The 23,398-nt window shown below is 28.2% G+C and overlaps 2 protein-coding genes across 2 annotated transcripts in view; one reads left to right on the top strand and one right to left on the bottom strand.

The window, feature by feature from the left end:
* Positions 1-7,632: 7,632 nt before the first annotated feature.
* On the top strand, positions 7,633-22,347 carry LOC107451718 (cholinephosphotransferase 1). Its single transcript, XM_016067907.5, has 10 exons — positions 7,633-7,889; positions 9,066-9,219; positions 12,548-12,677; positions 14,656-14,800; positions 15,473-15,614; positions 16,165-16,249; positions 17,670-17,807; positions 17,892-18,041; positions 18,648-18,779; positions 20,611-22,347. The coding sequence occupies exons 2-10, from the start codon at positions 9,080-9,082 to the stop codon at positions 20,800-20,802; spliced, it is 1,254 nt and encodes a 417-aa protein (XP_015923393.1). The 5' UTR covers positions 7,633-7,889; positions 9,066-9,079; the 3' UTR covers positions 20,803-22,347.
* Positions 22,348-23,153: 806 nt separating this feature from the next.
* Cndp2 (Cytosolic non-specific dipeptidase 2) overlaps positions 23,154-23,398 on the bottom strand; it is a 28,794-nt gene continuing 28,549 nt past the window's right edge. Inside the window, exon 12 of the mRNA XM_016067908.4 lies at positions 23,154-23,328. Within this exon, the coding sequence (XP_015923394.1) occupies positions 23,284-23,328 (45 nt within the window). The 3' untranslated portion in view covers positions 23,154-23,283. The remainder of the gene's footprint in view (positions 23,329-23,398) is intronic.

Below are 23,398 nucleotides of genomic sequence, written 5' to 3'. Positions count from 1 at the left end.
TCTAAAATATCGTACGCTTTATATCCCAAATTGCGATTGGATGGAGGCCTTGTATTTTACATATATCGAAAGATATTGAAACATTGAGTAAATATCCATCATCAGTTTATTCGTAAAATTTAAAAGCATATATAGAATTTCCCCTCACCGTCTCTACTTCTTTGACAGTTGAATTTGGTAGCGAAGAGAGAGATTACCTCTCAAAATCTATACCATTCCCAGATATCAAAATAAGGTTTATTTTTACTCGGCAAAAACCTTTTAATGTAAACCTAAAAGGTTTGCTATGCGGTTTACGTGTAAAACTTCTAACCTTAAAATGAGATCTGTAACAATCTGCTCTATTCTACACACATTACCCTTATCCAAAACCTTGGAAAACAACCTTTTATATAAAAACCTTAAATCGAGGTTGACTTAGGGTTTTCAAGTGTGAAAAAGTCCTTCCATAAAGCTAGTCTCAGGGTGAAAATAATCTTAAATCTGGGTAATTATGAGGTTTCTTTTCGCAAAAGTCTTGTATGCTCGGCTAAAATCCACCTTGTCACGAAATTTTAGTGGGCAATGCAATTTGATCCTATTTGGGGGGGGGTAATGATCCAGGAGTTTTCTAGTCTTCTGGATAGGGTTCAAAATTATAAAGCTACGGAGTCGAACATTAGTAGTTGTAAACCCAAAATTGGGTTGGCTGTTCAACGACGGTTATAAAGTAAAAATATGAAAATAACTCAATAGCAAACCGCATAAGAATAACTGTTCCCTGAACATCTTAAATAGATATGTAACTTAAGTGTATTTTTTAATATTATTTATTTTGGTAATGAGTTGTTGCATAAGAAAAAGCACAATTAAAAAAAAATAATGAGAAGTATTAATAGTATAAACAAAAAAATGAAAATCATTTTTACGTGAATACGACTTAATTATATTACCAACTTATTATGTAAATTTATTTCAAGAAAAATTTTAATTTAGATTTTCTCACAAATTTTTAACATAAATTATAAATAAAAAATCTAATTTCCGAAAGGTTATAACACTTCATGGAAGCTACATATTTTTGCATTTAAACAGTAATAATATTTCTAGCTAACATTCACATAAATATATAATATTCAATGGACGTATTTCACCTAAACTACGTAATTCTATCCATATATCGGGGAAAAAATATCATTTTATACTTTTTTATTCATTAAATATAGTATTTATTTATGACAAGAAAAAAAATTATAAACTATAAATTAATCGCCTTTTTTTTCCTTTAACCCCTTGGGGATGGGTGATTAATAAAAGCATTCCTACAAAATCAGAATCAGGATGTAAATAAATAAAAAACGATAGCTTAAATGTAGGCGCTGATAATTTGACAGACTTACTTTGCTTTCACTTTAATTATTGCTAGTTTAATCATATATATATAATCAATGTTAGTTCAAAGTATAACTAAGTAATTTTTTTTTGAACTAAAATAATGGTGAATTAAATAAATCAAACAATTATAACCCCGCCCACAAATAAACTGCTAAAGAACTACTTTGGTTACCAGTTTTATCTTTTTACTCTGATTGATACGGTTTATGCTGGCATGTATTTGTGACAGTCGGTGCGAAAGGGTTAAAGTTATAATAAAATAAAACAAAATACAATAAAAGCAAATTCATTTGCTAATGAGTTGTGCTATTTTTAAAACAACAATAAAATGCTTTTTAAGTTAATTTGTATCTGCAATTCGACTCATAGTTAAATTATTTAAAACAGCTATTTGAAAGTAAAAATATATATATATGTGTGTTCTGAGGAAATATTTTAAAATTAACTTTCAAATTCTGTATGACTTACAATCAATAGTTGAAACATAGTCTGTAACCCATAAAAGCTTCTCTGGATATCTCTTGCACCTTGTCTTCAATAACAATAGTTTTAAATTGAAAATAAGAAAACGATCCGAAATTGAAAAAGAAAAAAAAAAACTTTTTTTCCAAGCAAAAGAGTAAAAATCTTTTGTGCAACACATCGTGTTTTTTCTTCATTTTAAAGTGTTATATTTTTTATATTACTTACAAGTGTTCTTGTTATGAATTGTTATAATATAATAGAACAATCCATAGCATTTCATAGCACAATTCAAAACATTTTAGAGCGTTACTTTGTACGTGCGAAATTCGTAAGCTACTTCGATTCTATATATTTCTTATTGAAAATATTATAAAAGAATTTTCCAGTACACCCTGAGTTTGGCATTCTGGGGAAGATACTAATACCGAGAAAGATACACCGAGAAAATATTTTGTGTCTGTTAAGGAAATACTTTTCCTTATACGAATTCCAATATTTATACAGGCAAAGGTAAAATCCATAATGCAAATATAGAATCAAATCATACAAGATTTTACACTTCTTTGAAAATAAAAGTCTCAGATGGGGAAATAAGAAATACCGTCTTCTATTGCCGATTGCTGAATTCACAATCCCCTCTCCCTTATTTCATTGCAATCCTCTGTACAATTCTTTTTAAATAATACTTTAATAATGGAAGATAAAGACTATGAGAGGACTTCTTTCTTCAAGGTTTATTTTTATTTAAAAAAAAAAATGACAACAAAATCTAACAAAATCTGACAAAATCTGACGAATTACTTATGAGGTACTGAAAACATCAAAACTTGTTTGATTGTCGGAAGAGAAATAGAGAGGAATTCGAAAGAGATTTTTAGAAACATATTCCAATAATCTCCTTTCGCAAGTTTCCACAGGCAATGATTGGTTATAATGTTTTTCATAAATCTTTTCTTGCTAAATGCTCCACAAATCACGTTTTCCTCGCTTGTATATTATTTTACTAGCGCCTTAATATGTATACTTTTTGTCATTATTTCTTCCAAGAATACCAAAATTAAATATCAAGAGCAGTCATGGGTAAAAATCCGTTAATTATGAAATGGCTAAGACCATCAAAAATGCATTCAAAGGTGGATTTTTCCCCCCTAAATGCTAGTGCTTAGATTTCTGTCGTAGCCCCGATAATATTTTCCCCTGGACTAACCCTAAAAAATTTCTAACCTTAAAAAATTTGGTTCGAAAGTGGAGCGGCCCACCATAAATTTCTCCAATGCACTAAATGATCAACTCTGGGCCTATTGGTTAACTTTTCTTCTGCTATATTTTAGATATCTCTAAAAATATTTCACATTAAATTAAAATTCGATCAGTAGAACTCAACTGTAAGGTAGGATATAAAACTGATCGTAGCTGTGCATGCATATTTTTAATTTCATTTTTTTTTTCATCTTAGGGAATATTTACGTGTTTGGTGTCTTATCTTTATTTGTAGTTCTACTTTATCTCTGGAAGATTTGTTAGAGCAGTGTTCCCCAAGCATTTTATCACCGCGGACCTGTCAACGTTTGATAATTTTACCGCGGCCCGCTGGGGGGGGGGGGCGTTTTTTGTTTATATTTTAGATTATTTTGATTTATTAACTTTAATTTAATTGCATTTAAGCATGCCTTCAAAATAAAATACAGTTACACTAAAAAATAAATATAAAGTGATTTAACATTTTAGCTTACTAGAACTCTAAATCAATGAGAACCCTGAGCTTGTTTCTTTGCAATGAGACAGTTCCATCTGGGGGTAATCGTAGACAATGACACCCGAAGTGTGTTGCTTATGTCCAGTTTATTCCTTTGTTTTGGTTGCTGCTACTGCAGAAAACCCCTCTTCACACAGATAGGTTGTCAGAAAATTTTAATGGAACACAGATATTTTTAATTTGGGGTATAAGCCGAGGAATTTAAACTCAGTTTCAAAATGAAATGGGCGGCCTGGTACCATTTGATCCACGGACCCGGGGGTTGGGGAACACTGTGTTAGGAGACACCTGTCATCCTAACATTTTTGCGTTTCAACGCGCAATTGATATTTCATGTTGTATGTAACTGTTTTATCTAATTTACACTTTTACCTGATTTTATTCACGTTTTGAACCAATTTCGTCTTGTTTTTATCGTATTTATATTTTAACTGATTTTATTTACTTTCGAATGCACTTGTTACGTTGCTGTACAGTGCATTCGAAAGTAAATAAAATCAAAATATCAGAACGCTTTTTACCTTTGATTTGTTTTGAAACCGATTGTTTGGCGCAGCATGTGCTTTTGTGGACCTTGTACCATTTAACTGTACATTCAATTCAATTCCGTATTGAAAACATATCTACAATAAATTTAAAGTTTTATTTATTTAATTAATACATATTAAACGCAAATTTAAAACCGATGTTAGTTGTCGTTTTTAAACGTAAATTTAAGACTGATGATAGAAATCGCTTTAAAAGACTAATTTAAAACTGCTAGGCATCGTTATTTAATACAAATTCAAGATTGATATTAGACTTCATTATTTAATACAAATTCAAGATTGATATTAGACTTTATTATTGAATACAAATTCAAGATTGATATTAGACTTCATTATTGAATACAAATTCAAGATTGATATTAGACTTCATAGTTGAATACATATTTAATACTGATGTAAGACGCATCGATATTAAAGGCGGAATGATTTTTCATCATTTAAGACTGATGATAGACATTCGTTACAAGGCAAATTTAAGACTGATATTAGTCATCGTTTTTCAATGCAAATTTAAGACTGACTTTAAACATCGTCATTAAATACAAATTTGAACCAGTAAAATAATTTACACTTTTGTGTAAAATAAATTAAAAAGTGTGTACTTTATTTTACTAATGCTTCAATTGTCGAAATCTATCCGAGTCAACGAAGCTATTTTGTCCTAAAACTACAACACGAATTTAAAATTTTATTCAGAATTGTAATCGATATATTTTGAATATTCACCAATGTCATGTTTATGATCCTACAAAAAAAAGTTTTCACGCATTAAAAGAAACTCGAAAATGTAGAGGTTGATTTTAAATTTAGATAATTGAAATCTCCATTGACGCAAAAGATGTGAAATGATGCATCTTAGTTAAGCAATACTTTGGCCTTATTTACGATAAAATGGTTGCCGACTGCGAGAAAAATTCTACTAAGAAACGTCAATTCAGTATACTTTGAACCAAGAAGTCGTTCTAAGTTCCGAAAGCGTAGTGATTTATGTGTTTTAGAACATTTACTTTCAATTTCCGAAATTTATCAGCATCTTAAAACGATTTTTATGCTTTCTGATTTGCGCTTATTAGCAGATTATTCGTTCCCATTGTTATTTTTATAACACAATTAATAACTGCGTCTATAATAAGTTATAGATATTGGAGGCCTCTACTCTCGCCATCTTTGATTTGTGTCTTCCGATATTTTTTTGTATTTAACAAACTTTTGAAGATATACTATTATTAGACAGCACAATACCTTTAAAAAAAGGTGGGAAACAAAGGGGGTGCTTTGTTAGATAAAGCGGAATGGCGCTTGACAATTGTTAGAGCTTCTATAATATTTTCCTCAAAACATAGCAATAAAATGATGAGATTTGTGGTTTTTCCGTAAGTAATTTATAACTACACGTTTCTCGATTTTTAGATTCTTAAAAATTTAATTTTATTACAGTTTAAAGTGATGAAAACCGATTTAGATAACGATAAACCTTTTTTTAACGTTAAATGTATAAAAAAAAACAATGATACTTATCAAACATCTTAAGACTGGCAACTGTATACAATTTATCTGTTAATTGCTGAATTGTATTGGCATATTTTTGAAGAAAAAATTAGTTAAGAATCTAAAATATCGTACGCTTTATATCCCAAATTGCGATTGGATGGAGGCCTTGTATTTTACATATTGAAACATAGAGTAAATATACATCATCAGTTTATTCGTTGAAATTAAAAGCATATATAGAATTTCCCCTCACCGTCTCTACTTCTTTGACAGTTGAATTTGGTAGCGAAGAGAGAGATTACCTCTCAAAATCTATACCATTCCCAGATATCAAAATAAGGTTTATTTTTACTCGGCAAAAACCTTTTAATGTAAACCTAAAAGGTTTGCTATGCGGTTTACGTGTAAAACTTCTAACCTTAAAATGAGATCTGTAACTATCTGCTCTATTCTACACACATTACCCTTATCCAAAACCTTGGAAAACAACCTTCTATATAAAAACCTTAAATCGAGGTTGACTTAGGGTTTTCAAGTGTGAAAAAGTCCTTCCATAAAGCTAGTCTCAGGGTGAAAATAATCTTAAATCTGGGTAATTATGAGGTTTCTTTTCGCAAAGTCTTGTATGCTCAGCTGAAATCCACCTTGTCACGAAATTTTAGTGGGCAATGCAATTTGATCCTATCGCTAGTGTGCGTCATCTGAAACGTCATTATGGACCTAAGAGACAATACTTTTTCAAAAAGCTTTAAAAAATAATTTTTAATCTTTTTAGGATGAAAGGTTAGAAAGTGCAATATTTTTGCTTTTTTTTGAAAATATATCGTCCGTAAAGATGACAACAACACCTTCTTTAAGAAGATCACGAAGCGCATAATTAATGTACCTCTGGAATGTACTAGGGCTATTACGCAACCCCAAATGGCACTTTATTTTCATGACAATAAAAATAAAATTCTGACAAGTTGCCGTAAGGTTACATGATTAGTATTTTTGAAATATAATATATATTTCGAAAATATTAATTTCGCGAAACCTTTAGGAAACCTTTAGGAAACCTTAACCCCTAAGAGCGAAACCTTTAGGAAATAAATGTTTTATACAAAAGACATTCAATCAAATAATATCATGCACTTTGAATTTGAGTTAAAAATTTTTCTAGACAATGTAATTGAATGAGAAATTTTTGTAACCAAAAATTTAAACATGACAAGGAATGGTTTAGATTTATTTTACAAATCTGCACCACGAAACGTTTTTTTCTTCTTTTTTTTTTTAAATAAATGTTTTTTTACAAAAGTCATTCTGTCAAATGATTCCATGCACTTTGAATTTCAGTTTTAATTTTTTTCTAAACATGGCAGTCTAATGTGAAATTTCTGAATGAAAACGTGACTAAAATTTTAAACATTGCAAGGAACGGTTTAAAAATTTGATTTGCACCACAAAACTTATATATTCTGGGCAAAAATAGTTTCTTTGCATGTCTTCATTTTTAAAGAGTTTTTAGGGTTTCATAGCCGAAAAAATTTTAAAACTGCTGCAATAGATACCAACAAGTTCGATCGCTTTCAAATTTTAATCATGCATTCTTAATTGTGCATTTTATACGATTGAGCAAAAATAAGATTAAAAAAAATAAATTCATTTTTTTTAATAAATGACAGTGATAATTTTTTTCCTAAAGCTTTGCTCTTTTAAAACATTTTAAAATTCGTTTAGCACAACTATTAAGCGTTTCTTACTAATAATAATAAAAAATAAATTTTAAAAAAAGGAGGCAAGAAGAAAAGATAAATTTAAAAACGCATCTTATTATTTTGATGCGTAAAAGGTGTAAAATTAAACGAGAGATTAATATCATATCGTCGATGTTTTTTTTCATCTAAAAGAAAAGAAAAAAAGCTTTCGATTTCCAGCGTGTACGTAAAGCCTCTTACATCACATTTTGCTCAATCAATGAGACGGCGTTTAATGACGTCATATCCAATGAAATTCGCCGTTGCCCTGCGTTGTTTACAATTTCACTGCAGTGAAATAAGAAGCTCATTCAAGATTCTCAACATATAGGTCGTTGTAACCTATGCGATTGAAAGGTGTTCGTAACATTGTATATGGGAGTTAGTAAAAAATTAAATCTATACTATAAGCAATAATTTTCAACACTCCTTATAGTTGTTTATTCAATTGAATTGGACAACAGTTTTTATCCACAAGATTTTATTCTCAAACCTTGGCAACATATTGAAATAAAGGTATTTTATTCCATTTATCATTTGGATAGAATTATTAATTGATGCTCATTTTAAAATTATTATGCATGAAACATAACAATTAAAAAAAAACTTTTGTCTTTAAATAAAAATTATAATTTCAGAAATAATGATGTAATAGGTATTTATTGCGAAACAAATAATGTATAATGGGTATTTATTTCGTATTTTTCAGATGCATTTTGTAAAATTTTTTAATTTTAAATGTTAAAAATCTTGCAGAATATTTTCCTTCTTATATTTACATGTACCGTGAAGCTATTCCTATTGTGATTTACTATAAGTTTTTTTAAAATATTTTTTTAAACATAAATTATTGTTTAAAAAAGCATCTACAATTTACCTGTTTAAAAGTCTAAATATTATTTAACTATAAGTTAATTTTTAAAAAATAAAAACTTATTTATGGCTGTTGATGAACTGTACACATTTAGTAGATCTCTTTATTATAGCCACTATATCGAAGCTTAGTAATTTTGAACACAACTCGGACATTTTAATGAGAATTTGCCGCTGTGGAAAAAATTGTAATAAAACGATTATGCATTAACTATTATGCTTATTAAGTAAAACTATTATTATTATGAAACGACAGCTGAGATACCTCTCACAGTAACAGATATATATACGATAATTAACCTATAACGATAGTTAACTGTTTTTTTAGTGCATCAGTCCCAACAGCATAAATTTTATATTGTCATAGGTTCATTAATTTTATCGTGGTTTCGGCCAATCTACCAATTTAAAACCCCAACTCAGGCAGGGAAATTAATGATTTCTTCTCGTCTTAATGGCGGACCATTTCGAATTTCGACAAATACTTTAATGCTTTTGGACAATTTGCAATTCATCTTTGAAATATGTATAGATTATTGGAGAGCACCCACACCCCACCTCGCAATATTCACTCTTCGAATTATAATTTAGTTCTGTGGTCTTTTTATTTAAGTTAATAAATTAAATTATTATTTTTACAAGGCATACTAAGCATTGTGTTGTACTACTTCAAATCCCATCGGAAGATTAGTTGTTTTTCTTTTATACTATATTTAATTTTCTTTTCTTAAAAGAGCTAAAATAAAGTGTTCTTAAACTCTTAGATTTTATGACATAATTATTATTATTTATTAAACTAATTAAACTTAAAACTTTCAGATTGGGTTTTAAAGATGTACTCAAAAATAAAGAGTAATGGTGAGAGCAAAACTGGATGGATACTTCTGCCTGAGCAGATGGACGTTTTAGCGAAAAAGCCGTACATATACCATGCTTCTGCCGGCTCTATTCTAGAACTTCTTTTTCTACAAAAGTACGTTGACAGTTTTATTTCATAACTAAGAAGAACTTTTGTATATAGTGGCATTCTCAATTTTTAAAAATCAAGCCAAATTTCAGAAATAAATTTATTAGGATATTCACAAATTGCTACCCATACTGTACATTTTGAAATCCCTGTTAAAAATCAATTTTTAAACTAAGGAATACACATTGGTAGGAGCTATCGGAGCTATATCGAAATCTGACAAATCACTGTACAGACGAAAGTGGGTGTGCAAAGCTGTTTGTTTACATGTTGAAACTTGAAGGTGTTTTTAATAATCGTCCTTCACCTCCTCTTCGTTTTCACCTATTAAGGGCGGTCATTACGGGACACCTGTGAGCATCGTCCTAACAAATTTGCAAATATATTAATTTCATCTCCTGTAATTTTCTGCATGAAGATGCACTTTCAATTTTTGGTGCAGTATTCGTGCAGAAATTATGCGTGAATTATTAGAATTAGAACCAAATCTCAAAGAAAAATCTCAAGAGAAAAATAAAATAAAAGCAAGAGTGAGAGCAAGTCGTTAAACACAGTTGGATTGTAAATTAGCGTCCGGGGACAAACTCAGTTTTTGCGCTCCCCGCGCAAATGCCGTGAAAAATAAAAGGGCGCACTTCAGGATCGTTTTATATTTTAGATAATGTCAACATTTAAATCCAATTTACAATGGGCATTTTTTCTTCTCAATTTTACCTTGAAGTAGATATTGCAACTTTACATAATGTTTAAAACAACGTACTTCGATAATTTCATAAATTTCACTTCGGTTTGGTTTAAAATTCAACAATGTTATGTTATTCATACAGCGTCTATTACACTTTTTGATTGCGTTTATTTTTTTTTAATGAATACTTCTCCTTAAGACATTTTTCAGCCAATATTTTCCCAATTTGTAAGAGGAAAAAAAAAGAAGAAAAAAACAATTTAAAAAATAAAATAAAAAGTCTACCTGCAAAGCAAATACAGTAGGGAACCGATTATCCGGAACGATCGGGACCATCGGTATTCCGGATAACTGATTTTTCCGGTTTTCTGAATCGCTACAAAAAGCCGTTTTTTTTATTGTTAAACCCAACTAAAAAAAAAAAAAATTGGAAATAATCTTAAAAAGAAGAAAAAACGAGGAAGTAATACACTAATAATTATTTCCAAAATGATGGTAAGGTAAATATCTTTAAAAAAAGACAGAAAAATCCTAAAATCTTATGAGAAAAAAAAATTTTTTTTTTTTGAAATGGCGGGAAAACTTTATTAATAAAGCAAGAATAATTCCGGTTTTTTGGTTTTCCGGTTTTCTGATTTCCGGATAACGGGTTCTGTACTGTACAATATTAAAAGACATCCCGTTCAATTTTTAGGTAAATCGTATAAACATTTGAAGTTATTGGGGCCCTCAATTATGAAATAATACTGAGAATATTTAAAAGAGAAAAACACGTTACTCTGGAATACAGTTTTAATTATTTTTTCATAAATTTGTCGCCCCTCTAAAGCAGCGTCCCCGCGAACTGTACCAATACTGTAACAAAAATTTGAACTCATTATAACTCTTTTATTTCTAATATTGTTTCGAATTTTGTATTATTACATCAAATTGTATATCAGCTGGTTCGTCTTACTTAGATATTAATATGTTTTAACAATATCTAATATGAAAGGGGGGGGGGCGTTTTTAGACTTATGATATTTCATTCCCCTAATCCCCAAACTAACTTTAACGCAAATTCATCAATAATTCGCAATAATTTTAATAAGATTACTTGACAAACTATGAGATTCCGTTTGATAGTTTATAATTATGTTGTGCCAGTAAAAAAAAATAAATAAATAAAAATAAAATCCGCTACTCCACAAAATTTTGTATTGTTACTCAATTGTGAAGAAAACCTCTCAGAAAGCATGTAACCTTACAGCAACCTTGTGTTGGAATTTTGTTTTCATTGCCACGAAAATGTTTGTACTAAAAACCTTTTTTCAATAAAGCAAAAATATTGCAGTTTCAAACATTTCATTCTAAAAGGATTAAAAATTATTTTTAAAAAGTATTGTCACACAGGTAAAATGGTCACTTAGGTCTATAATGACGTTTCAGATGACGTCACACTAGCGATAGGATCAAATTGCATTGTCCATTAAAATTTCATGACAAGGTGGATTTCAGCTGAGCATACAAGACTTTGCGAAAAGAAACCTTATGATTACCCAGATTTAAGATTATTTTCAGCTTAAGACTAGTTTTATTCCAGAATTATTTTCACGCTTGAAAACCCTAAGACAACCTTGATTTAAGGTTTTTATATCGAAGGTTGTTTTCCAAGGTTTTGGATTAGGGTAATGTGCGTAGAATAGAGCAGATTGCCACAGATCTCGTTTTAAGATTAGAAGGTTTACACTTAAACCGCATAAAAACCTTTTTAGGTTTACATTGAAAGGTGTGGGGTGAGTAGTTATCGACCATATCAACCGTCACCTATGAAAAGGTAACCCACCATAGAATCGAGTTAACATGTCTTATATACTAGTGAATTGGAATTGTATTTTTGTAGTGGTATCTACCACTACAAAAATACAATTCCAATAATTCTGGTGGGGGATATAATTCTGGTGGGGGAGTACTGTAGCACAAGCTACAGTACTCCCCCACCAGAATTATATCTGTGATAGAATTCGATTTCCTACATTGGTGACTTTCGGACGTGATGTGAACACGCCTACCTTGACAGAAACGCCTACTACGCTCTGAATACGCCTACTTCGATGGATGGTCCACATTGAACAGTTGACTCGCTACTTGTGAAAGCGACATTGTCCTCCTCACGCTGTTGCTTCTCAGTTTCGATCACACACAACGTATTCACTCGACTGCTAATGAATGGCAACACAGGAGTGACCACGACCGTGAACTTAATACAGCTCTCAAAAAGCCCGGTGATCTTAATACAGCTCTCCCGTCTTCTCACAAAACATTAAATTAACTAGTGGTATCCGTTCATCGAATTCTATCACGTCCGGGTCACCAATGTGGAGTGAGTAGTTATCAACCATCATCTTTGAAAAGGTACCCCACAATAGAATCGAGTTAACATGTCTTATATACTAGTGAATTGGAATTACATTTTTTGTAGTGCTAGATATGTTGCAAAGGTGTTTCATGTGGAGTGAAAATAAACCTTATTTTGCTATCTCAGCTAGAATAATATAAGAGATAAGCTTTTGCTGCAAAATCAATAGATTTCTTTTCCAATGTGCGTTTAAGGGACAAATTTTACAATTATTTTTAAACATATTTAGTTACTCTTTATTCTCACTACAGGTTCTGGATGTGGCTAGCGAATTTTGTTCCTCTTCATGTGGCTCCATGTGTCCTGACTTGCTTTGGATTGGGTATCAATCTTGCTAGTTGTTTAACTCTTTTGTATTTCAGTCCTGATGCTAGAGCAGAAGTAAGCTTCATTAATTACCTAGGAGATAATTTAAAACAGGGAGAATGCACATCACATATTTTCCATCAATATTTAGCACATAAGCTGTGAAATAATTGTTCTATTTCTTTTCACCTTATAATATTTTTTAACAAATAATGACCTTCAGTATAGATAGAATGAAATTAATAACACTAACTATTACGTATTTAATAAAATTTTTAAAAAAATTTGTTTTGCTCGAAATAAATTTTTCAATTCAAAAAATAATTCTTCAAATAATTTTAAATAAATAATCCCAAGAAACAGAATCGGTAAGATTGAAAACTTCATCCGTTTCAAAAATATATTAATAGGTTTATAAAAATAATATGTTTCAAGTGCTCAAAAGCATGCACCCATTTTCAAAGCTTGCCAGGTGTGAATGAAAAGAAAAAGTGATTTGAGATAAAAAACAAAAAGTTGCTAACGAAAAGTGGAAAAATAAAGGTGAGAAACAAAATTAGAAAAGCACCTCTGCTACCGAAGTTTTTCTAGTTTTGTTTCTCACCTTTATTTTTCCATTTTTCGTTAGCAACTTTTAGTTTTATATAACAAATCACTTATTTTTTCCCGTTCAAGTCTGGCAAGTCTTGAAAATGGGCGCCTTATTTTGAGCGCTTGAAAAAAGTCGACTGTTATTTCTATATCTTTGTAAACGAATGAAGTATTGATTCAGGTAATTTTTAAATTTATTGTATTGAAAAATTTCATAAAAACTTATAATTTTCATAAAATATTTAAGTTTAATTAACAGTTTTATTTATGAGCTAATCTAGTAACACTATCACATTTGCTTTTTCTTCAGGCTGAAAATTTTAAAACAAAATCGAATTTGATATATGTGAATGATTTTATTTGCTATTCTGTGTATGAATTTAAAATGTAATATTTTACATTTAAATCATAAAAACCATTTTTATGAATAAAAATATTGCAAAATATTTTAAAATCGTAAGCAATAAGTTATTTGTATATACAATGTGTTCTGAAATTGCTGCCTTTATTACATATATTTATAGAACCCTTGTGAAAAATTAAGCAGAAGTATGTATGCATTGGTCATGGCAAAGTAATGTTTAAGAAAGGAAATTTTTTTTATTAATACCTAATAAAGAAAAGAAAAACCTTAAAACCTGTTTGATTGTCTGAGATAATTAGGAGGAGAAAGAAAAGCGTTAGAAACACCTTTAAGTTTCTCCCAACATTAAAACTAGTTATGAACTTTTTAGTCACGCTTTATTCAATAGTGATTCATGAGATTTTGATAACCTTTTTGTTTTTTCCTCACTTAAATATTAATTTGCAAACTCTCAAATGTACATTCTTCTTTTTTAACTTCATATTTGTAAGAATTTTTAAAATATATATTAAGGGTGATAATAATGGAACAGGTTGTATACTATTTTACGTTTGATAAAATTGGCTAAATTTAAAAGAACACTTACATGATTCCTAAACTATGTTAATTTAAATTTGAATAATTTTTCATTATAATCACTTCAGTATTCAAAAATTAAAAAAAAACTTAATTAAATATTTTATAATATGTGTACAACATTCATTAATACCAGGGCTGAAATTTTTTTTACAAGATAAAGAACTGGAAGTAAAAGCTTTTCATTTCTAGCTAGTTTTCAGGGAGAATTAAAATTTCCATTACTACTGAGATTAGTAGTTAGTAACAAACAGTAAATAAAATAACTTTATTAAAAAAAAAGCCACTGTTATAGATTCACATTCAAATGTATGTTGCAACTGTTAATTGATTTTATAACAACAGATATAGATATTTTACTTCTTCGGAATACGAGAAATGAAAAAGTTATACTAGTAGTTTTTTCTCTCTCGCTTTTCTGTCCAACTTTCAGCCCTGTTTATATAGTTTACAAGTTTATATAGAGTATAGAAAGTTTAATTAGTGAAACGTATTTTACTAATTACAATTACTCTTCTCTAGGCACCATCCTGGGTGTACGTTTTATGTGGTATTGGAGTTTTTCTTTATCAAACACTTGACGCTTTAGATGGCAAACAAGCAATTAAAGTACAAAATTCTCCGATTGAAGAAGTATATGATCATGGCTGTGATGCTATTTCTACAAGTAATATACATTTTTTCCCCGTCTTTATAACTTATATAATTTACTTTAATTCGTGGTAAATAAATGCTTATTTAAATAGTAATTGAGTTTTATAAGGTTTAACTTTAATTAGTTTTGAAATTCAAATAAATTAATTTCTTTATTAAACTAAATTCAAGTATTGAGTCTATCATTTACATAAAGAGTACTATTTTATTTATCTATCATTTTTGTATTACCTTTATGCATTACTCGTAATTAAGCAAAATGTTTAAAATTGGAAACATGAAAAAAATTTTAATTTAAGTAGAAGAAAAAAAGTTTATTATTTCAATAGTATTACTTGCAAATTTAGAAAATAAAATCTTTAAAATTGGAAACATGAAAAATTCAATGTTATCTATGAATTGAAATGTTATAACTTGCTTTGCCATAATGTTGTTCACATTATTAATAAATACTTTTGATATTTTCAATAATTGATAAAATAATTCGTAGAAGAAAAAAGAGTTTATTGCTTTAATAATTGGCAGCGTGAAAAATTCCATTTTATTCATGAATTGAAATGTTATTCAATACTTTGACGTATTATCACCTATGATATACTGTACAGCATTTTTGTGATTTAATTTTCATATTCATTTGTTCAATTCAAATGTATAATTAGCTAAGTGTATTCAATTTCTTTTCTAGTTTTTGTTGCGCTAACAACTGCAGCAGCATGCCGTTTAGGTAGTTCTCCTTTACTCATGTTTTCATTTTTCATTGCATCCATGTTAGCATTTTATACTAGCCATTGGCAAGATCACGTGACACATCAAATGATTTTTGGAAAGTAAGTTTAACATTTTATTATACCATTTGCCATACTATTTTCAATAAAAACACTATTTTCAATTTTGGGAAATAATTTATATCTTTCTTCAATCTCAATATGTTGACTAAGAAATTTTTTTTTTGCTTATCATAGTATACATACAATTTAACAGACTGCTATTGTGTATTAAAAACAGTATTCTGAAGCTAAATTACTAAGTCAGCGTGTAAATTCAAAAACGACATTTCAATAACTCTAATTTAAAATATACTGTTACTGTTAGATTATTGTAAAAGCTCATAATTAAAATTTTCAAATCTAGAATTCAAAAGTTTGTTAAAGTCCTATCCAATACAAATTTTAGCAACTTTTAGCATACAAATAACCTTAACGAGAAATTTAATAAGTAAAACATTTTATGATTTTAGATACCATGAATTATGTTTTAAATATTACCTATAAATCAATATGCGTCAATTGAATTTTTGGCACAGTTCTTCACAAATGTAAAACTTTATGCATTTAGTACTTAATAAAAATAAAGTGATGTTCTTTGTTTCTTTTACAGAATTGATGTTTCAGAGGCTCAATTTTTGGTCATAGGTATTCATTTACTAACAGCTATTTATGGTCAACAAATATGGAAAACAGAGGTACAGTAATTTTAACAAAAAAAGTAATTTTAATCTCACTTGATCGAATTTTTTTTTTTGTAAATTTATGTACACGTTTCTTATGCCTCAGGGTTTAATTTGGGTCGTACATTTTTGGTATAAATTAGAATATTCTAGGGAAAAAAACTCATAACTTAGAAAAGCTCCGTCTCAATCTTGATTTTTTTTTTTTTTTTTTTAAAGCATTAGGTTTTAACTAAAACAAATTTTTTTTTCTATAACAATTAGCATTTCAAAATTATTACTAGAAAACATATGCTTCTCTATGCAAAACAACAATTTTTTTATTTCTTTTTTTTTTAAAACTATTTATTTCATAAGTTACGCTTTAGCTTTTTCAAAACATTATTTCACTCAAAAAATATACAACAAATTAAATTTCTGTATTTGTATTCTTCTTCTAAGTTTTGAAATAAAATAAATCTAAAATTGAAATAAGTTTATTATAAGATTTGCATTTGAATATTTGTAATCACAGTCTGTGAGTAAATACATTTCAAAACTAATATTCCTTGAATTATGAAGAAATTTTAATAATTCAGTTTTAATTTTCACATTTTCTAAGTTTCAAACGCATAGAAATCAAACCAAGCCTAGACAAGTTCTGTGAGTTTATGCAGTCGCATTCGATTACTTAATTCTTGACATAAATTTAAAAGCACAGACTAGTTTTTGTTGCATGTTATCAATGAATCCAGGTACATGCGTAACATGACGGATCTCCCCCAAATTATATCAGCCATTATAAAAAATATTTTTATAATTTAAAATCATATATATGGATGTGTGTATATATGTATGCATATATCTGTGTGCGTATAAATGCATATGCATATATTAAGTAAAGAATTCAAAATTTTAAAGCAATTAAAAATGATACTTCCAATGAAAAAACGCACTTAGCAGCTGGGAATCCAAAAGGAATTGAAACAAATGAGACAATGAAAATATGAGAAAAAAATGAATAAGTATGACAACCAAAGCTGGCGTCTTCAGGGGGTACCAGCTCCGGAAGTCATAAAAGCAAAACCTTTTCTATCGAGAGAGCAAGACAAAAGTCTAAAATTGCTCTCTCTGTACCCCAAAGGTTTTGCCAAAGTCCAGGAAAAAAGAATGCAATACATATTATACAATATAAAATACATAAAGCAAATACAGAAGAATAAAAACAAGACAAATACATAAGAATAGTACGAAGAAAAGCTAACTTGAAATAAAAATCCAATAACTAGATAACACAACTGACTGCGAGACACAACTAAAATAAAATAAACATAAAAACAATGTCCCCTAACCTGCACAGTATAAAGAAAAAAAGGACAGAAGTTAAGAAAGTAGTGACATGTATGTATATAAATATTTCCTGACTTTTGAGCTAGGATTTTCTTCTCTTATTTAGATTTTTGGAACTGAATTGAGAATGATTGTGGGTGCTTTCATGCTGATCTCTTTGTGTGTAACTGTAGTATCAAATGTTACTTATGTTTTGGGGAGGAAGACCCCTCTTGATAAATATGTTAAAATTCAAAGAAAAACGGTAATATTAGTATTTTTTTATATTATAAAACTATTAGTGTATTCAAAACCAAAAAGAATATTAAATGGTATTTGTTTTTTTCAGAGCTTACAGATCTGGTATCCTCTAGTTCCAGTTACAGCTCTTACTCTTTGTGCTTTAAGAGCTTATTCAGCAGGCTTATTTTATTTTAGTCCATGTATATTCATCATTGCATTTGGTTTAGCTTATGCAAAAATTACAGTTAAACTTGTGGTAGGTATAAAACGCTGTCAAATATATTCTAAATTAATTGCAACGTGACATTCAATAAATGTATTCAGTTCTCTTAAAACACTTCAATGATTTGGTTTTATTAGATTTCTATCTTAGTATAAAATTTTTGTTTCAATGCAGACAAATTTACATAATTTTACATTTTAAAATGATTCATCATCAGAATAAAAAGATAAATGCAACATTAAAAATATATAAGTTTTTATAATCTTAATGGTTCACTAGATTTATAACTTTAATTATATTTTTAATATAAAACGTTCTATGTTTTGTCATTGAAATAAATGAATCAATTAAAAAACATTAATTTTCAGAAGGTACACTTATACATTTTGAAATAATAAATGCAACACTAAAATATTAAAGGTATGCCACATAAAACTGTTCTAAAGCATAATTTTATTGCATGGCACCATTTTATGTTGGTCACATATTCACATTCTCGCTGAAAATGTAAAAATTATTGTTAACTTTTTCACAGTGCAATGAATAATCTAATTGATAAAACATTTGTATACGTGAAAATTTTAATCTTTATTGGTCTATTTTTTTCTCCTGAAGTCTAACCTATTGTATGTTTTTCAGATGACAAATGTAACATATGCAGATATGGATTTATGGGATTCTAGTTTAGTTGCGCCATTTTTACTGTGCCTCAATACATATCTACCAGCACCTTATAAACTACCTCTTACTACAGCTCTTTTATGTGGTCTGGTATGTATTCAGTTCAGCTGATTATGTTTTTCTTTTTGCTTATAATTTTATTAAAAGCTGTTTTCTTGTCAGGATGTTTTGTAATCAAAATGAAATTTGGGGGTATTTTTAATCACCTTTCGATTTCTCCTTATTTCCTATTGCAATCAAAAAGATTTTTATGCTTTCATTATGTTATAGATATCTTTATATATAAACCAATAAACTCATTGGTGGCCTTTAATCCCTTGAACCTTTTCATAAAAAGCAAAAAAATGGCAAACTAAATTAATTCATTCTTAAAATTTGTCTTGTAGAAACAAGACATTTGTGTTTATCATAAAATATTAAAAATATAAAAACTATTTACATTACGATCTAAATTTATGCAACTTATAACTTAAAAAGAATTCTTTAAGCATATGGTATTATGTATATATATACAGTGAAACCTGCCAAGTTGACCACCCTTGTAAGTTGGGCACCTGCATAAGTTGACCTCAATTATCAAGAACGGAATTTTTCCTATATAATATAAAGAAGCAAAACCTTTGTAACTTGACCACCTGTCTATCTTGTATGTTGACCACTGAAATAAGTCAATTTTATCTAGGAGTATTATGAAATTCTATTCTAAAACCCTCATAAGTTGACCAGAAAAGAAAAATTAAGAAAATTTTCTGTCATTTTGGCAATGTATGTTAAAATTTCACTTGTTTGGTGAAATAGTGTAAAAAGCTAATCTAAACCCTTTTGTGAGTTGACCATCAGGGGAAACTGTAAGCTTTTGAGCATTTCTTTCATCCGTTCATTGAAAACAGGTGTGTTAGTTGAAAAGTTGTTCTACCAGTTGCAATAGTGAGCATTTGAATAAATGAATGCTCTGAAATATGCTTTGATCCTTTATTTATGGTCTTTGATCTTTAAGTGTAGTAAATAAATTTTAAAGTGTTCAAATAATTTTATTTTGTTAAAGTTTTCAAATTACATGTTTTCGTGTTCTGATATTTTAAGAAATTATATTTATTAAACACTTCACATGCATAACTAACAAAATAATTTTCTTTTTAAAAATCAGTTAAATATTAGAATTATACAATGTATCAAATTGAAGTTCATTCAGGTTTAAACACATTTCTTAAGACATTCATTTGCATATTTTCTGAATAAAATTTTTAAGTCAAGTAAAAAAAAAATAATTAAATAGCAACATGATATAAGAAACGGAAAAGTAAACAATGACCCACCCCCTCTATAAGTTGACCACTAAAACAATGCACCACAAGTGGTCAACTTACACAAGTTTTACTGTATATATATATATATATATATATATATATATATATATATATATATATATATATATATATATATATATATATATATATATATATATATATATATATATATATATATATATATATATATATATATATATATATATATATATATATATATATATATATATAAAGTTACATTTTAAATCACTACTAAATCTTGCCTTTTTGTCCAGATAACAACATAAATCCAGATTGGGTTTAGGGCAGTCTATTATATAACACACTGAAAATATAAAAAAAAGTAATTGATAAAAATATTCTAAAATTAATTAAATTTAATATAATTTAGATTTGACTATATTTAGATTTGAATAACAGTATTGAAATCTGGACAATGAATTCCTTAATATTTATACATACTTCTAAAAAATTATATGTTTTAATTATATATATTTAGAAATTCATTATTCCCTCTCATTTAATACTAATATTTTTGATTAAAATATTTGTTTAGATCAAAATAAATTTATTTTTAGAAGATTTAAGTTATTTTAATGTAATTTTATTCCTAGGTTTACAATTTGATGGACGTGGCACGATATTTTACATATGTGAGTTGGGACTTGCGGGAAGCTTTAGACGCATGGATCTTTGCCATCAAATACGAACCAAGCCACCCTAAATCGCGTAAAGGAAATCTAGGATTTTATGTCAATGGTCTGAATAACTCTGAAATTTTATCAAATTCATCAGAAACCTCATAGCTTCATATCTAGCACTCAATACTAGATTTGTGATACATAACATTGAAAGTGATTGAGACGAAATATAACGAATGACATCCAAGATGTGAAATGTGTCGGTCATGTACAGAAATGTGCAGAATGAATGCTGGTTGAAAAAAAGAAAGAAAAAGATTACCATAAAAAATGAAAAGACACAAGTCTTGCTAAAATGGATACGTTTTACTTAATGTAAAATAAATAATAAACTCAAAACTGCTTTATTTTCAAAGCAGTTTTTGTGGGAAAAGTATAAAACTATCGACATTACTTTCACTGCCATTGTACTTGGTTAAATCTAAAATTATTTTAAATTATTGAAGGACAAGTGTGAGTTATGTGAAATACAATTTAGAGAGTTTATGCCAATGTCAATTTTTTTTGTACATAGTGTTAATATTGTTTGTAAGTGTGATTTTATAAATGTATTGTTCTATGAAGATTCTTTTATATTATTATTTGGATATGTGTGGCACTAAAACATAGATATAATTTAGTATGACTTTTGTAAATAGATTTATGCATTTATAAAAGAATGTGATCAATGTGGACATATAGAATGTCTTAATAGTCAATTTAAATTTACAGCCTATATATTTTTTTCTACACCCTTTATATTTTTTAAACCCATACCATCAACAATCATTTTTATTTCCATTATTTAATAATGAAGTAAAGAGAGCCATACAATATTAACACTGATATACAATATCGTAAATTTTATTAATTAATTAATTAAATTTAATACTTTGCCAAGAAAAATATTTGTGAAATATGAATAAAATTAAATGTCTGGTTACAAATACTCTTTTAGAATAAAAAAGAGTGAGTTGAGACATCAGTCTTTCGCCTGAGTGTAATTTTTCTATAAAAATAAATTATGGATATTTTTTCTAGCATAAAAACATCTAACATTAGAATGTTCAAACACAAAACTGATGATGAATATCTTTAGCAGCTATATCTTTTTCTCCAAGCTATAAGATATGTAGAAATTTTTTTTAATGTAAATAAATACTTTAAATTAAACAATTAATATTAATTATTATACAATTAAAAACAATGCTGCTTAACCTTCAAACAAATAAAAGTTTTTAAAAATTTTTTTTGCTATGGCATTGTGCCGGACCTGGTCTTGTAGTTTTCCACCTTGATACACATGCTATTCAACATAGTCAGACTATATATATTTTTTCTTCTCTTTTTAGTGAGACTAGGAACATATTAGGCTTGGTAATCTCCCCTATATATCTCTTAGTCATTTGTTTTACGTCAACAAAATGAAAGAATTCAGTAGTTAAGTGTTTAAATTTATCATAGTTCATTGGAATCATTTTGATAACAGCTTTCAAGTGCATTTTGTTTGGTAGTCAATAACTGTAATAGAGGAATATTGTTACTTTCTACAAAATTTCTTAGACCGATAGAGGGCTATATGAAGAACCAATTAGAATTCACTACATGAATACTGGATGTCATACCTAAATATTAATAACTGATATCAAACATTAAAAAAAAAACTATTAACACCTAAATATTGAACACTTGTCAAGGTGAAAATTATAGGGGCCTCCATAATTCCCAAGTGAAATGGAATAGTGTTCAAAAGAATTTATTTGAAACTAAAAAGGCATATCATGAATCTACATATGAAAGATTTTAAGGCTGACTTATCAATGTTCAATTTTTTATTTCTTTATAAAGTATTACAGAACGTGGAACGAAAAAGCTATGGCAGAATGTAGATTTTATTATTTTTGCTATTTGGATGCGGTGACATGTTTCAATTGTAATGGAAAACTTTTCCAATGAAAACTGTCAGGTGCACTATTGTTAGAACATGCAAGATATGTTTCGAATTGTAATTTTGTAAAAACGTTACCTGATAAGAAATTGTCACCCCAGATAATTGAATTCTATTATAACATTGTTAAATGGGGAAAAATACATATTAATTTTTAGAATTTTAATTTGCAGAGATTTGTAATTTCTGAGTGTCAAAATATATACCTCATAAAAGAGAGATTGTATAGACATAGTGTAAATGTTTAGTATTTTTCTTCCCATAATAAAAACTATTTATTACACAAATATTGACTATTTTAGTAATTTAAAGTAAAAGTTATTAGTAATTACTTTATTAAAAAGCTTTTAGTTAAGCAAAAGAGAAAAATTGTAATAAACAAAATGATAGTTTGGAAAATTATGTTTAAAAAATTAAATTAAAATTTTTAATAGAATAATCTCTTGTAGAATATTTCACTCTAATAATTTTAATATAAACTTTGATTATGTTTTTCATTTGTACCAAGTGAAAATAATGAATATATAGATTTGCCCATAATAAATAATTTTATTTGTATTTTTAGGTATAAAAATACTTTAAAAATAATTTCATGACAAAAGGATTTGTAAAATTAAGAAAATAAAGTATTTTAAAACTAAGTATTTGAATATTTTCTCCTATATCTGAGATACTTCTTGTATATAAGCAGCCAGCACTTTAATCTGAAAAATGAAAACAGTTAGAAATTATTTTTGTTCATAAAACAAACTAAGATTTCATATGAATAAAATT

The sequence above is a fragment of the Parasteatoda tepidariorum genome, chromosome 10 (genome assembly GCF_982258835.1).
Source record: "Parasteatoda tepidariorum strain Cologne lab strain chromosome 10, Ptep-v5.0, whole genome shotgun sequence".
Classification (NCBI taxonomy): Eukaryota; Metazoa; Arthropoda; class Arachnida; order Araneae; family Theridiidae; genus Parasteatoda; species Parasteatoda tepidariorum.
This window is presented reverse-complemented; position numbering and strand designations above follow the sequence as displayed.